Source organism: Atractosteus spatula, chromosome 8, assembly GCF_055471065.1.
Source record: "Atractosteus spatula isolate fAtrSpa1 chromosome 8, fAtrSpa1.hap1, whole genome shotgun sequence".
Taxonomy (NCBI): Eukaryota; Metazoa; Chordata; class Actinopteri; order Semionotiformes; family Lepisosteidae; genus Atractosteus; species Atractosteus spatula.
The window spans coordinates 61264046-61276414 of NC_142713.1; the positions used below are offsets into that span (position 1 = coordinate 61264046).

At 41.6% G+C, this 12369-nt stretch overlaps 1 protein-coding gene across 8 annotated transcripts in view; it reads right to left on the minus strand.

The window, feature by feature from the left end:
* Positions 1 to 12369, minus strand: part of mybpc1 (myosin binding protein C1) — a 52449-nt gene that overhangs the window by 17893 nt on the left and 22187 nt on the right. For all 8 annotated transcript variants that reach the window (XM_088923046.1, XM_088923045.1, XM_088923042.1 and 5 more), the window contains 8 exons: positions 12041 to 12158; positions 11880 to 11934; positions 9310 to 9366; positions 6600 to 6766; positions 5687 to 5819; positions 1096 to 1220; positions 690 to 795; positions 423 to 589 (listed from right to left, as the gene is read on the minus strand). In XM_088923046.1, coding sequence (XP_088779172.1) covers positions 423 to 589; positions 690 to 795; positions 1096 to 1220; positions 5687 to 5819; positions 6600 to 6766; positions 9310 to 9366; positions 11880 to 11934; positions 12041 to 12158 — 928 coding nt within the window. The remainder of the gene's footprint in view (positions 1 to 422; positions 590 to 689; positions 796 to 1095; positions 1221 to 5686; positions 5820 to 6599; positions 6767 to 9309; positions 9367 to 11879; positions 11935 to 12040; positions 12159 to 12369) is intronic.

Sequence of the window (12369 nt, forward strand, 5' to 3'; positions counted from 1 at the left end):
AGTCAGCTGATTAAGGTGTGTTATCTGAATTGTAACCAATGGGAGCCCCGAAGATGGGAATGAAATGCTTAGAGTGAGAGTGTTTATTACATTAACATTCCCACCTGTGTCTGTTCAGCCTAGAAGGATCACCTACTGGGAGCTGCTCAGGCAGCATTAATGGAGCGAATTTTAAAAGCGAATTGAGGAACACTTTCCGGAAGTTCTGTCTTCCGACATTATTAGAAACAATACACTTAAAGATGGGTGTTTATTTTTTTTGCATTTAAGAGGCAGGTGCAGCAGCAATTGCATAACAAGCAAGCGGATGAACGTGCAGAGTTGATGAAAGACCTGGGCTGGAATAAACTCCAGCAGACCGCCCGATTTCCCAGATCTGTCACGCGGAGAGGTATGACACAGTGCGTAGTGGGCATACATACGGTCAACCTTGATCTTGGCTTCTGACTTTCCTCCTGTTGTCATCGCCGTATAGACTCCGCTGTCCTCCCTCATCGCGTCGTCGATGATGAGGATGTGCTTCATCCCCTCGCTTTTGAACCGGAACCTGGAGCGGATGGCTCTCGGGATCTCCTCTCCGTTTTTAAACCTGCGGGAAACGAAACGGGGCGTACCCAGTTCTGTGCCTTGACTAAACGGGAGCGTATCTAAGGTGCCGGAAAGCATCTCGAGGGAAACGCGATCCGTACCACTTCACTTGGGCATCGTCCTCGGACACCTCGCACTCCAGCTCGATTCTCTCGTTGACGGTGGTATTCACATCTTCCAGCTCTTTCGTTATCGTAACTGGCAACTCTGTGGAAGAAGGAGGAAGATGCTGTGACATCATGACAAACGGGGAAAGCATCTCTGGCAGAAGATGTAATACTGTACATTTTTACGGCAGCAATAAAATTGATTTTTTCTGAAGAGGACTAGCTGACAATCTCTACGGCTCTGTTCAACATATTACTCTTCTTTTTTAATTCAACAAAGATGTTTTGAGTACAGTTACAGCCTGTAAATTGTTTGCCTGCCCCGCCTGCAGAATTGTATGACTTTCCACTCCTTTCTCCCTGGGCTGGGGCGGCTGCGCAGTCAGAAGGATTTGTGTACCTCTCACAAACAGCTCAGTGGTGCATTTCTCATCTCCGGCTGCCACCTGGTAGGCAGCATCGTCGGCCAGGGTGCAGTTATTGATGATCAAGATGCGCTGGGTGCCCTTGTGTTCAAAGATGTACCTGCGAAGTGCACCAGCCCGTTAATGATCCTGAGTATTGTTTCATTAACGTACTGTGTATTCATTTACTTGGCTAACACCTTTAGTCAATCAGACGTACTGAACATGGGTTCTTGCGGGATTATGCAGCTCGGACTTTAAGCTTGTTCAAGCGTACATCAGCAGTGCCCCACCCAGCTTTTGGTTTCCACAGCCTTCAAGTTGTAACCCCCAGAGCCCTAATCCCTGGTCAGCACTGCCGCCTTACCCCTGTTATGTGCCACAGTCTTAATCGTATTGCATTGCATGTGCAAAAGTGCGTAATTCAAACACGATGCCATCTTGAGATACAATACACCGTGGAGAAAAATTAAGATGGAAGTAAAAAAAGTACGAAACATTTTTGGTTTAAACCCTTTGCTGAGGTCAGGGATTGGCTAATAGGGGTCAGAGGTTTAAAAGAGCACTGTGCCAATCCTTCTCTGCGGCTAGGTGTCCCAGTGGCACTGCACATGGTAGGCTGATGGTGCAGGGGTGCTTGTGTGCCCCCACTGCCACTGACTAGCTCGGGCCAGAGTGGATGATACCACGCACAATAGTGTCTGGCCTCCAGCTGACAAGTGAAGAGAAGGTGGCTTAAATGCCAAAGCCTCAGGGCCTGCAGGACTGATACACAAACCGGACAAGGAGAAAAACCCTTGACAATTTAACATTTCAAATAGTGCAATTATTCAAAGTGCAACCGTAAAGTAAAAATAAGAGAGAAAAATAATACGATGGGATTATTTTCCACGTACAAATTATGGGTGAATTTTGTATTGTGATGTGTTCCCAGAGGTGAGGTCTGTTTAGGCTGATGAGCAATTCCACACCCTGACGGTGGCAGGCATGATCCTGCATACTGTAGGAGAGATCTATATTATTGGTTTATATCTGGTATAACAGTACCAGAGGGAATGGATGATACAGAATATTTTGCTGATTCAAAACTGAGAAGGAACACTAATAAAAAATAAACATAGGATTCAGAACTGTGGGCTGAGAATGTAAATTCAATTCTTTGTGTTAGCTGATGGTTTTCACAGATGAAATAGTAGTGCTTTCCAGCTAGCTATCTGCCTTGGTCTTGCAAGTGACTTGTTTCCATGCAGTTTCCTTTTTTCAATGGCCTAAACTTGTGCTGCATTGACCAACCAGTTCATAGGTCACTTACTGTAGGACAAATTCCAAGCATTTCCCCAAATCTGAAGGGCTCGACGAATCAATTGAGAAGCACAACGCGCATGCCCAGTGAATCTACTGCATGCCGAATATCGAACATTCAGGACATGCGAGCAGGACTGTTAACACCATTAGTAAGAAATAAAAACTGGCATTTTAAAAAGTCTGGATTTTTTTGCGTTGCACGTCAAAGAACAGTACACAAGATAGCTACAGTAATTAAGAGGCTAAGGTCATTCACAATCAGCTGTGTTGTGTTTGTATGGAAGATGAAGAAGACTTACTTCTTTTGACTTGGGGTGTGCAGCAGGGCCAGGATTGCACCACAGGAGAGGGTGGAAGAAGTGGAAATTATAGCAGACAGTAGGAGGACCACGACAGGAATTAACAGACAAAAAATGACAAGAGAACATCATGCCTGGAGGGGACTTCAAGAATCATTAGTGACAAAACAACAGAAGAGAGGTACAACAGAACTGCCTATTCAGATACTTCAAGGATACAGCACTGAAGACCAGGGACTGGAAAAGAGCAATATCCTCCTGGATGGCTTTAGCTTATTCTGCTTTGAACTTTAACAGTCAAGATGAACGTTACAGATCCCCCTAAACTCCAGCCTTTTTCACACGATAATGTCTGCCTCTAAAAGATAGAATCGCCCATTTTGATTATTGAAAAACCACTTGTTTTACCTAAAGAACAATCCAAATTGCAGACCTGTTTAAAAACATATAACATATTATCTACACCCGAAGAAGGCTCCACAGCCTAAATGTTGTGTTTCTCTTCTCTTTCCAGCAGGGAATAAACCCAACTCCCTACTCAAACTACTTTAACGAATAATCCACCTTGTGAGTTTCCACAGATATCAGAAGTTTTTTCATTTCAAGTTGCACTCATGCCCTTTTTGTGTGGAAGCTTCCAGTGGGAACTTCCAGCTGGCGGCAGAGCACAGAGGCGCAGTCTGACATGTGGGAATCCGAGGGAGTCTCTTCACCTGCTGGTGCACTGAACAGACTCCCTGCCCAGCCAGCCTTCTTCACACACAAAGCAACCTTGCAGTAGATTCTCCTGATTCGACCTGGTGCCTGGCCCATGAGTGGAAGATCAGGTGAGAGATCAGATCTGAAGACTTGCAGCCAGAAAGATGGATTTCGAACAGAGTTCCTAAAAGGACATGATACTGGATACACGGCTTTAGATTTGGCCTCTGCCTCCTTTCGAGATCGTTTTTGTTCTAGAAATATCCCAAGAAGCTGTTTATGGAATGATTCGGTACCAGCTAAAATGGAAATAACATGATGAAAATAGCTCATCACTTAACAGTTATTACAAAGCAGAATGCAGTTAAATGGCCTTTAAAGGAGGTATTGCCTTTTTCCTGTACAGAGAAGGACCTGCTGTTAACAATAAAGGATTTGTCATTACGCCATACACTACATTTCAACCAAAATGTAGCTGAGGACAGTATGTTTGGTACTGGCAATGGTTCACAGTCTAGCGTTTGGGCTTATGAAATTTTAGTGTATGTTCTTGCTCGGCATGACAAATCTCATCCTATGAGTTAAGGATCACTGCCTGAACTGAAGGTCACAGAAAGTCTGAGATTTTATTTTACACCTTTCGTTCCCACTTGCCAACCTTCACATGAAGACTAGGAACAGCTCTCAGGGGAAAATGAAGATTGAGTATGAGTTGTGCGCTGAGACCCTGATGTGTGAGACAAGGCACAGGTGCAGGGCAGGCCATGTGGGTGTTAACTCGTGCAAGATGGGATGAGAGTATTTCTGGAAATACAGGGGCTGTCTCTGTGGCGGGAGTCTGGGCTCCAGTGCCACACAGAAGATCACATCATCGTTTCCTGCTGTCATCGGGGAGGTTTGTGAAAGAGTTGTCCCTGCGCTGTCTCATTTAGGAGTGACCTTTATCACTGTCCAGGTCCTCTTACTGTCTGGTCTCTATCAGCACCAACAGTTCAAGGCATCATTGTATGCCTGAAAAGCCACTGAAATCGCTTGTTTTACAGTTATGTTTTCTTTACTCACATGTGGCAGAAGGGAATGTTTTCTCAGACAGATACAGTAGACATCAGCCCATGTTGAGCCCATGGCTTTTGGCTACTCAAGCATAGAGGCTCACCCATTCTGAGCTTATGCAGGATTCTCTGATGTTACTGTAGTCGGCTGCGCAAACAGGTCTGCCCCTTTCAAACGGAAGCTGTTCCCCTTCAGGGTAACACCCAGCAGTGTTGCAGTGCCCGTTACAGATCTGGACGGACTGGAGCAACTGTACAACTAAAGTGTCTCCGACAGGGACTCGAACCCACAACCCTTCAGTTATGAGTTTAGATTCCTCACCGCTTAGATGTAAATAAACGTATATGTATCATTATGCAAAGTGATGCCTGCATTGGTTTATGGGATCAGAGTGCCTCGCTGGTCACAGTTGGAAATGGAATACACACAGGAAACCCTGCAGGGCTCTGGCCATTTATCCAGGTCAGCTCTGTCAACGAGCTTCATTCATAGCACAGCAGCCGTCTGTGTGGCAAACCTTGACACCTGCAGGGCTATAACTTCTGACTTCCTCAAGCCCTTATTAGTATAGGCTTCAGTACATCAGAGGCTATGGCATTAACAATAGGAATAATGTTTCTGGATAATAATGATTCGTGAAGGCGAAAGCCTTGACTTGATCTGATGGCGAGGAGTGTTTAGAATGTGTAATCTGCAGCACAGCCAACTGAAAGCCTCGAATGGGCAGTACCGTGGAATCAACAGACAGCCTCCTTGACTGGCCCTCGATTCGGAGGTGGCCTGGGCTTGAACACAAGAACAGAAAAATGTGTAACACATGATTTCTCAGAAGCGTAAATAATAAGAGGGGAAAGAGTCAGGCTGCCTGCTCTGGGAGCGCAGCTGTATGTAGTAACGTATTTGTTGGTTTAGTTCTCTAAGGACAGAAATGATTGTATGTGAATGTAGAGTGCAGCATTTGTTGGCGCAGTTGCCGTTTTTTCCAGTGCGTCTTGAACTTTGACCTCAAAAATGGAACTGGGTAAAGTGTTCGGCTGAACCATTGCCGTTGAATCACTGAAGGGTCACTAGGAAACCAAAGAAAAACTGAAATGTCAACAACAGGTAAAATGTAAGGAAGATACGAACAAGCACAAATGAAACACATTTTTAGGAATCTAGGAATGTGTTCCATTTGTAAGAAACTGGGGGGATGAAATAAAGTATTTTCACAAAAAAGGATGGCACTTACTTTGGTGTAGGCCGGATCTCCTGTCCGTTTTTATACCACTTTAAATCCACTGTAGGGTCAGCCAAGTCGACCACAAACTTTATCCGTCCTCCTTTGTCAACCTGGTAGCCGGGATCTAACTTCTTAGCAAAGGCTTCAAATAAAACATTAAACATCAGGACTTTGTGGAGAAATATTTGTATTTCCCCAAATTCTCATAACTCCGTCTCCAGTCAAATTCTTAAGAAATAGCACCTAATAATGTTTTGGTACTCCACCCATCATTCCAACATTATTGTATTTTTTTTAAGCTGTTTAGAGGGAAATTGTGCTGGTGCAGCATGTTTTCTCAATAACTCCTGGTTTTCTCTAGGAGTGAGACCGGGGGATTGTTCTGATCAAGGAAGGAGATGGAACTCTGCCTGGTCTCCCTACAGTCTCCCGTGCCTTAGCTGTCACTCAGAACCTACTCATTCGGCAGGGAGCTTGTATTATCAGTGGCCAGTGAATGTGTCATATCTGTAGATTATTTTTCTGTAGCTTATGCTGGACAATATTATTGAAGAGATATCCAGACATAATGTATGCCAACGAGAATGTCTAAACTGACGAAGGGCCAACAGAATTCACCCTTTCAACACCTTTTCACCAAGTTCTTGACAAACAGTGAAATCCAAATATCAGACATTGAACTTTTTGAGATAAAAGCTACTAAGGATGCTATTATTGGAGATCACCTCATTGAAAAAAGTGCTATAAAAATAACTGGCTGCTTTAAGTGCCTGACAAACATTTTGAAATGACGGGCTTGAGTTGCCACATCCTCCGAACTGCCAAAGCCTCTTTCACGGTCTGTCTTTCTTCAGTGAGAGGAAGGGGCGGCTGGAACCCAGACAAGTGAGGAGAAAGGTAGATCCCAGGACGGAGGTCTTACCCTCACTCTTCTTCTCCTCCTTCTTTATGCGTTTCAGTCGTCTCAGCATCCCTCTCAGGTCCGTGATGCCGTAGGTGAACGCAATCCTTTCATATTCCTGGGGTGGGGAGGACTTCAGGAGCTCCCACACATCCACATCGGGGACAGTCTCCTCCGGCTTGTGCTCTCTGGGTAGAGGGAGGAAGACCCCAGTGAAGACCCAGACCTCTGCCACTGCCTCCTAGGAACATCCTAGGAAACCACTATCAAAGTAGGAGGCAGGAGGAAGGGAATTGTTCTTGTCATCTGCTATTATTAAGATGGCTGCTTAGCGTACAGCCTGAACCCTCTGCAGATTGGTATTTCACAGGAATTCGAAATTGGTGAGTAGTAACTAATTCAGCAGAGGATCTCTACCTGCCATCTATTCAAATTCAGGTCATTGGTTTCAAAAACCATGGCTGGGTCGCTTGTTCCACTCTCCCACAACCCTTTGTGTAAAGAAGTGCCTCCTGTTCTCGATTTTACATGCACTTCCAAAAGATCCACAATGTTGAAATTCACTCCCCGCCACAAAAAAAACAAAACATCAGGCACAAAACTCTCCCATTTTTTGTGATTAAATGATTGAAGGTAGAGTTTATTATTAATAAGTCATGCCAACAAGGATGTCTAAACTGAGAGAGGACCAACAGAATCCATAACATCAAGCTTTCAAGAGGTGCTTCCCAGTCTTTGTCACATCCAGGGATGGGCTAGTCCACATTTGCCTACATTATATATACAGTAACTCTAATAACATTATAAGTAACTCTGGACTGCTGGTGAAGAAAGGGGAGATGTGGCCGGGTTTTTAATATCATGGAAATATTGCACTTGTGAAGTGTGGCTGTTGGGGGAATTTGGGTAGACAGGCAGGGGAGGAGGGTGGAAAGACCTAAAGTTAATTTAGAAAAAGTAATTATTATATCAGGGGTACTATGGGTATTATGCAGAAAAATGTGTTAGTAGAGGTTGAAAAGGATATGCAGTAAACAGGAGGGGAAAGGTTTGGAGCTGTTTTCTTAGAGATAAGTAGTTAGATGTATCCTCCTAAACTCTTTTTCTAACGGTTCACCTTAGTTCACTACAGTATTCTAGGATATTCACTATTCATGGAAAAATGCCCATCCCTTTTGATTAATTTTATCTTATATACATGTTTTATGTATATAAGAAAGAATGTTAAGACTGTACATGTCCAAAAGGCATCATCTGCCTTTCTGTTGGAGACTCAGGTAGCAAATATATTTAGTAAGGGGTTAGTTAGCAGGCTTGTCTTTACTGAACATGGGTTGGTTATTCAGCAAATACGAATAACATTCATACAATCAGCTCTTTCACAGACATTTTCCAATGTCTGAATGTTTGTAGTCAAACAGATGAAACTTTGATTACTTTATTTTTTATTTCAGGCAATAATGTGTATTAACTGCTGTTTTTCAGAAGTTTTAATATTAAGAATTTATGTATATATTTATAGAGCTAAATATATAATAACAAAGTAGAGGTAACACTATTTACAGCATCATTTATATATGGTTTATTAATAAGAAGTGATTGGGTGATAATGTTATTTGCAATACCTAAAGTAAGTATTACCAAATTCAGTACCACCACTGTGTAATACGGAACAATCTCTGGACGCAATAGAATAAGCATGAACATTGCCAATTTATCGAGAAAGTAAAGCATAGAATTATTATTTTCAATATTAATAAAGCATTTATAAATGACACCTTTAAATGAAGTGTTACCAAGCTACAGTAGCTGAACACTCTTGCTTAAACCTACAGCTACATAACATGCTTGTAAGACTACAGAATTACTTACCAAAAGTAAGTTCTAATTTTAAATAACTTATGCTTTTTACTAACCTGTTCATTCTGAATGCATAGGAAAGAAGAAGAGACAAGCCCAAATAAATGTATATTTTTTCAATAATTAAAATAATGATTGAAAATGTTTACGATATTTTTATATGCAACATTAAACTGACTGTTACCATTTATAGTAATAAAAATAGATCAGAAGATTTGATTATGAGAGGATTTGAAATAAAGAACAACCATGGATGCAAACAGTAGGTCTTGTATATAAAACTGTCATTTTGTATACAGCATGCGAAAAACACTATGCAGTATATTTTATGTATTGCAGCTTAGTGACAGAAATTCGTAGGCAAAAGAATAAGATCCGAGAATATTTATTATTTTTTCGTGACTTAACAAATCGTGTTTGCGCAACTCCTGTATAAGAACCTGAAATTTAAAAACATATATTTAAGTTATCATTCAGTTCTCCACTTAAAACTTTCTTCTATGGAGTATTATAAATGCAGTGCTTATAAATGCAGCATTTAACACATATCTCAAATGACATTCTACAATATCTATAATCTATAGATACATCTAATTTATATACTGTTTGGAATCCAGAGATACTGGATAAATTGCAAATGTTCAGATTGCATAATCAATAACAGTGTAATATAGAATGTACTATCAATATACAGTACAGTAGATTTAATATAAAGGTTAATAAAAATATTCAGTTGTGGTGAACACTAGATAACAAAAGAGGCAAAGCAATAACCTGGAAAATTTTACTTTCTGGTAAAGGCTTTCAGTGTTCAACAATCTTTATCAAAAAAGGGGCTCTAATCCACATTGAGATCAACACTGTTTCTCACCTATGCTTAAGGAGACCACTAAAGTCAAGCTCTCCTGCATCTTCTTGGCCTTCGGTGCTGTTGTTAATGAGAAAGATGAAATTCATTTTAGTAAAAAGAAAAAGTGGTAGGCATTGCAGAATGAGACAGTGGAATAAAGCAGTGCACAAGTGTCTCACATGGCACAATCTATACATTAGGTTTCCTAACACATAATCGGGCCTTACACAAGAAGAGTCTGTTCATTTCCTGGTCTGGTTTTGAACACACCTATTTGTGCAAGGCGGATTAAGGATTAAGATTCGCATTGCTCTGACATTGTCTGACATTATTGGAGACAGATACTGGTTTGTTGGAGCTTTCACACTTTTCTCTTGTAGCTTCAAACTCAATATTGTGAGATGGCGTCATTTCTTATTCTACATCATTGAAATAGTTGGCAGTAACACAGAGCTGTTTAGAATCAACAGTCAAATTCCAGGGGTTTGCTGCTATATTTGCAAAACAAAACTCCTGCTTTTGTGGATTGTTTCAGTCCTTAAAGTATGAATGAGCAAGAATAAAAGATTTTGTTTTATTTCTTTCTGTACGGTTCTTCTGGAGCTGATGGCATCTTCTATAAGGCATTTTTTTCTTTTCTGAATCAGTTGTTTCCTGTAGGGGCACACAGACTCCACTAATACATCCTTGCTTACAAACAATTAAACTGATAATCATATACAGTACATCTATAAGATACATTTCATTACACCAGCGGACAGTTCACGTGTAATTTCACAAACGGAAGTTCAGACATTGGACAGTGAGATGTTCTGAAACAAGACATTCTAAACTCTGCTGCCCTGTGAAGGTGTTGAATGATACTGTAAATTAAAAGCTCGGCCTGCAGACGTACTGTAGGCGAGTGTCTGCCTGAGGTCATACTGCTCATCATGTTTCCTGGAAATCTGTGCAGTAAATAATTTACCGAATTCGAGTGATGAGGGCACTTAAAAATCAGAATTCCTGGAGGAATCAGAATTTTGAGGACAAAAGAGTCCAGAGGAGAACATTCAGCCCGTGTCACCCATGTGGAAGCCAGAACACTAATAGATCATTAGGGTGATGATTTAGGGTGATGACCCGTTTATACAGCAGGGAATGAACTGGAGCAATCTGAGTAACGTGCTCAAGGGTTCGACAGCATTGCTGTATGATCAAGAAATAGGTGTATTCCATGCTGAAAAGAGAAGAAAGAAAACACAACGTTCCGGCTGTGGAGCCTTCTTCAGGTGTGAGGTCACACCTGATCGGACCACACACAGAACGGAGGAGGGCAGTGTCTTTCACACTAGTGCACACAGCAAGAAGAGCAGTTTGTTATTCACAAACCTTCCAAAGAACGGACAGCTACAACAAATGCACTGTCTGCAAGGAACATGTCAGAACATGTTAAAAGAACGTTTTAATAACACAGGCAGACAATGCTTCATTAAAAGACCACACACAGAGGAAGGGACAGATTCACACACATGAAGGAAGCTGTGTGATGGTAAAATAACTACAATAATGTTATGTAAGACAGTCAGGCAAGACACAGAGAGAGAGAGAGATCTTTCCCAGCCAGCTCTCTCAGGACAATGACTGAGAAAGCATTGAGGTGCACAAGGGTTTTAGCAAGTGCAGTGGTCGCCTACACAGAAATAATCACTCGGCTTGTGTTGGATCCTGGAACAAAGGTTGGAGACAACCTTTGCATCCAAGTATACATGTCTGTGAGAAGAAATCAGAGCACCCACAGAAAATCCACACAAGCATGGAAGGAACTTTCAGAATGCTCCCCAAACAGGGTCGATGCTGGACCCTGAGATCTAGGCAGCACCAATGATTATCACAATACTGGCATGGGTTCAGTAATCTCAGTGATTTTCAGAATCATTTCAGAGGAGTCAAAGGTTTTGACTAGATTTCAAATCTGAAGGCTGCAGCCTGACCATGGGGGAGTTCGGCGAGAGATGGTGTCAGCCACAGGTGTTCATGGATAGGATTGACCATGTCCACCACATGCTAAAACTGGATAGACGCATCTGAAACATGGCCAGCATTCTCAAGACTTCCGAAGAACCCATTTGAAAATAATTTGGAAAGATCATCTTTTTTATTTTATTAACCCCCAGGTTAATTGTTGGCTTTGGTGAAGGGTGAGGGAGCTTTTGTGTTTTCCTCTGAAATGTGTCCTGTCCAAGCCTCCAGCTTCTGACTCGCACTGTGAGTCCCACAGTGACCACAGCAGAGGTGGCACTGACTGGAGGACTGGCACATGTCAGTGAGAACAGAGAACTCAGGTCAGCCAAGTCAAGGTGTTGCAAGCTGAGGACAGCCTTGATGACTCAAGTCCAACTGCAGAGAAAGGTTTACCAATTCTTGGGGAATCTCTGTCATACTCAACAAGCGACGTATCCCAGTAGCAAACCAGCAGTGCCTAGTCTGGAGGGCTAAGCCAGTGCTCTAAATAAATGCTTTACTAAATGAACCATATAGGACATCTTACAGCATACTTACAAAGTATTACAAAGTAAACATCATCATGTAACCAAAGTTCATCTCATTACCTTCTCTTGAAGGCTGATCGGATATCGATATTTTGAGTAACAAGTTCCGGAACTTCTGAAAAATATCATTGCAGATAAACTCTTTAATTGTTCTGTTAAAAAATACAAATTTTAGAACTCAAATAGTAAAAAATTCAAAGGCAACAAAAATGAGTACTTACCTATAACCTCCAAATCAAAGGACGAGCTGTCAAATTTATCTTTGTATGTGACTTCACATCTGTAATTCCCGGCATAGTTTTCCTTGGCTTTGATGATGTGCATCTCAAATGTGTGGATCTAGGAATAAAAAAAACATTTTGATTTAACCTCTGATGATGGGGAAAACTTCTATCCTATGTGATAAAAAACTTACAGTAATTTGTGTCCTCTTTTTTTAACTAGCTGCTATACTTTCAAAATGCACACCAGAGCATCAATTAAAATTCAGACAACATGCTGGAGACATGAATTTGAATCCTTTGGAATTTCAGGTATTTGATAACTCAAG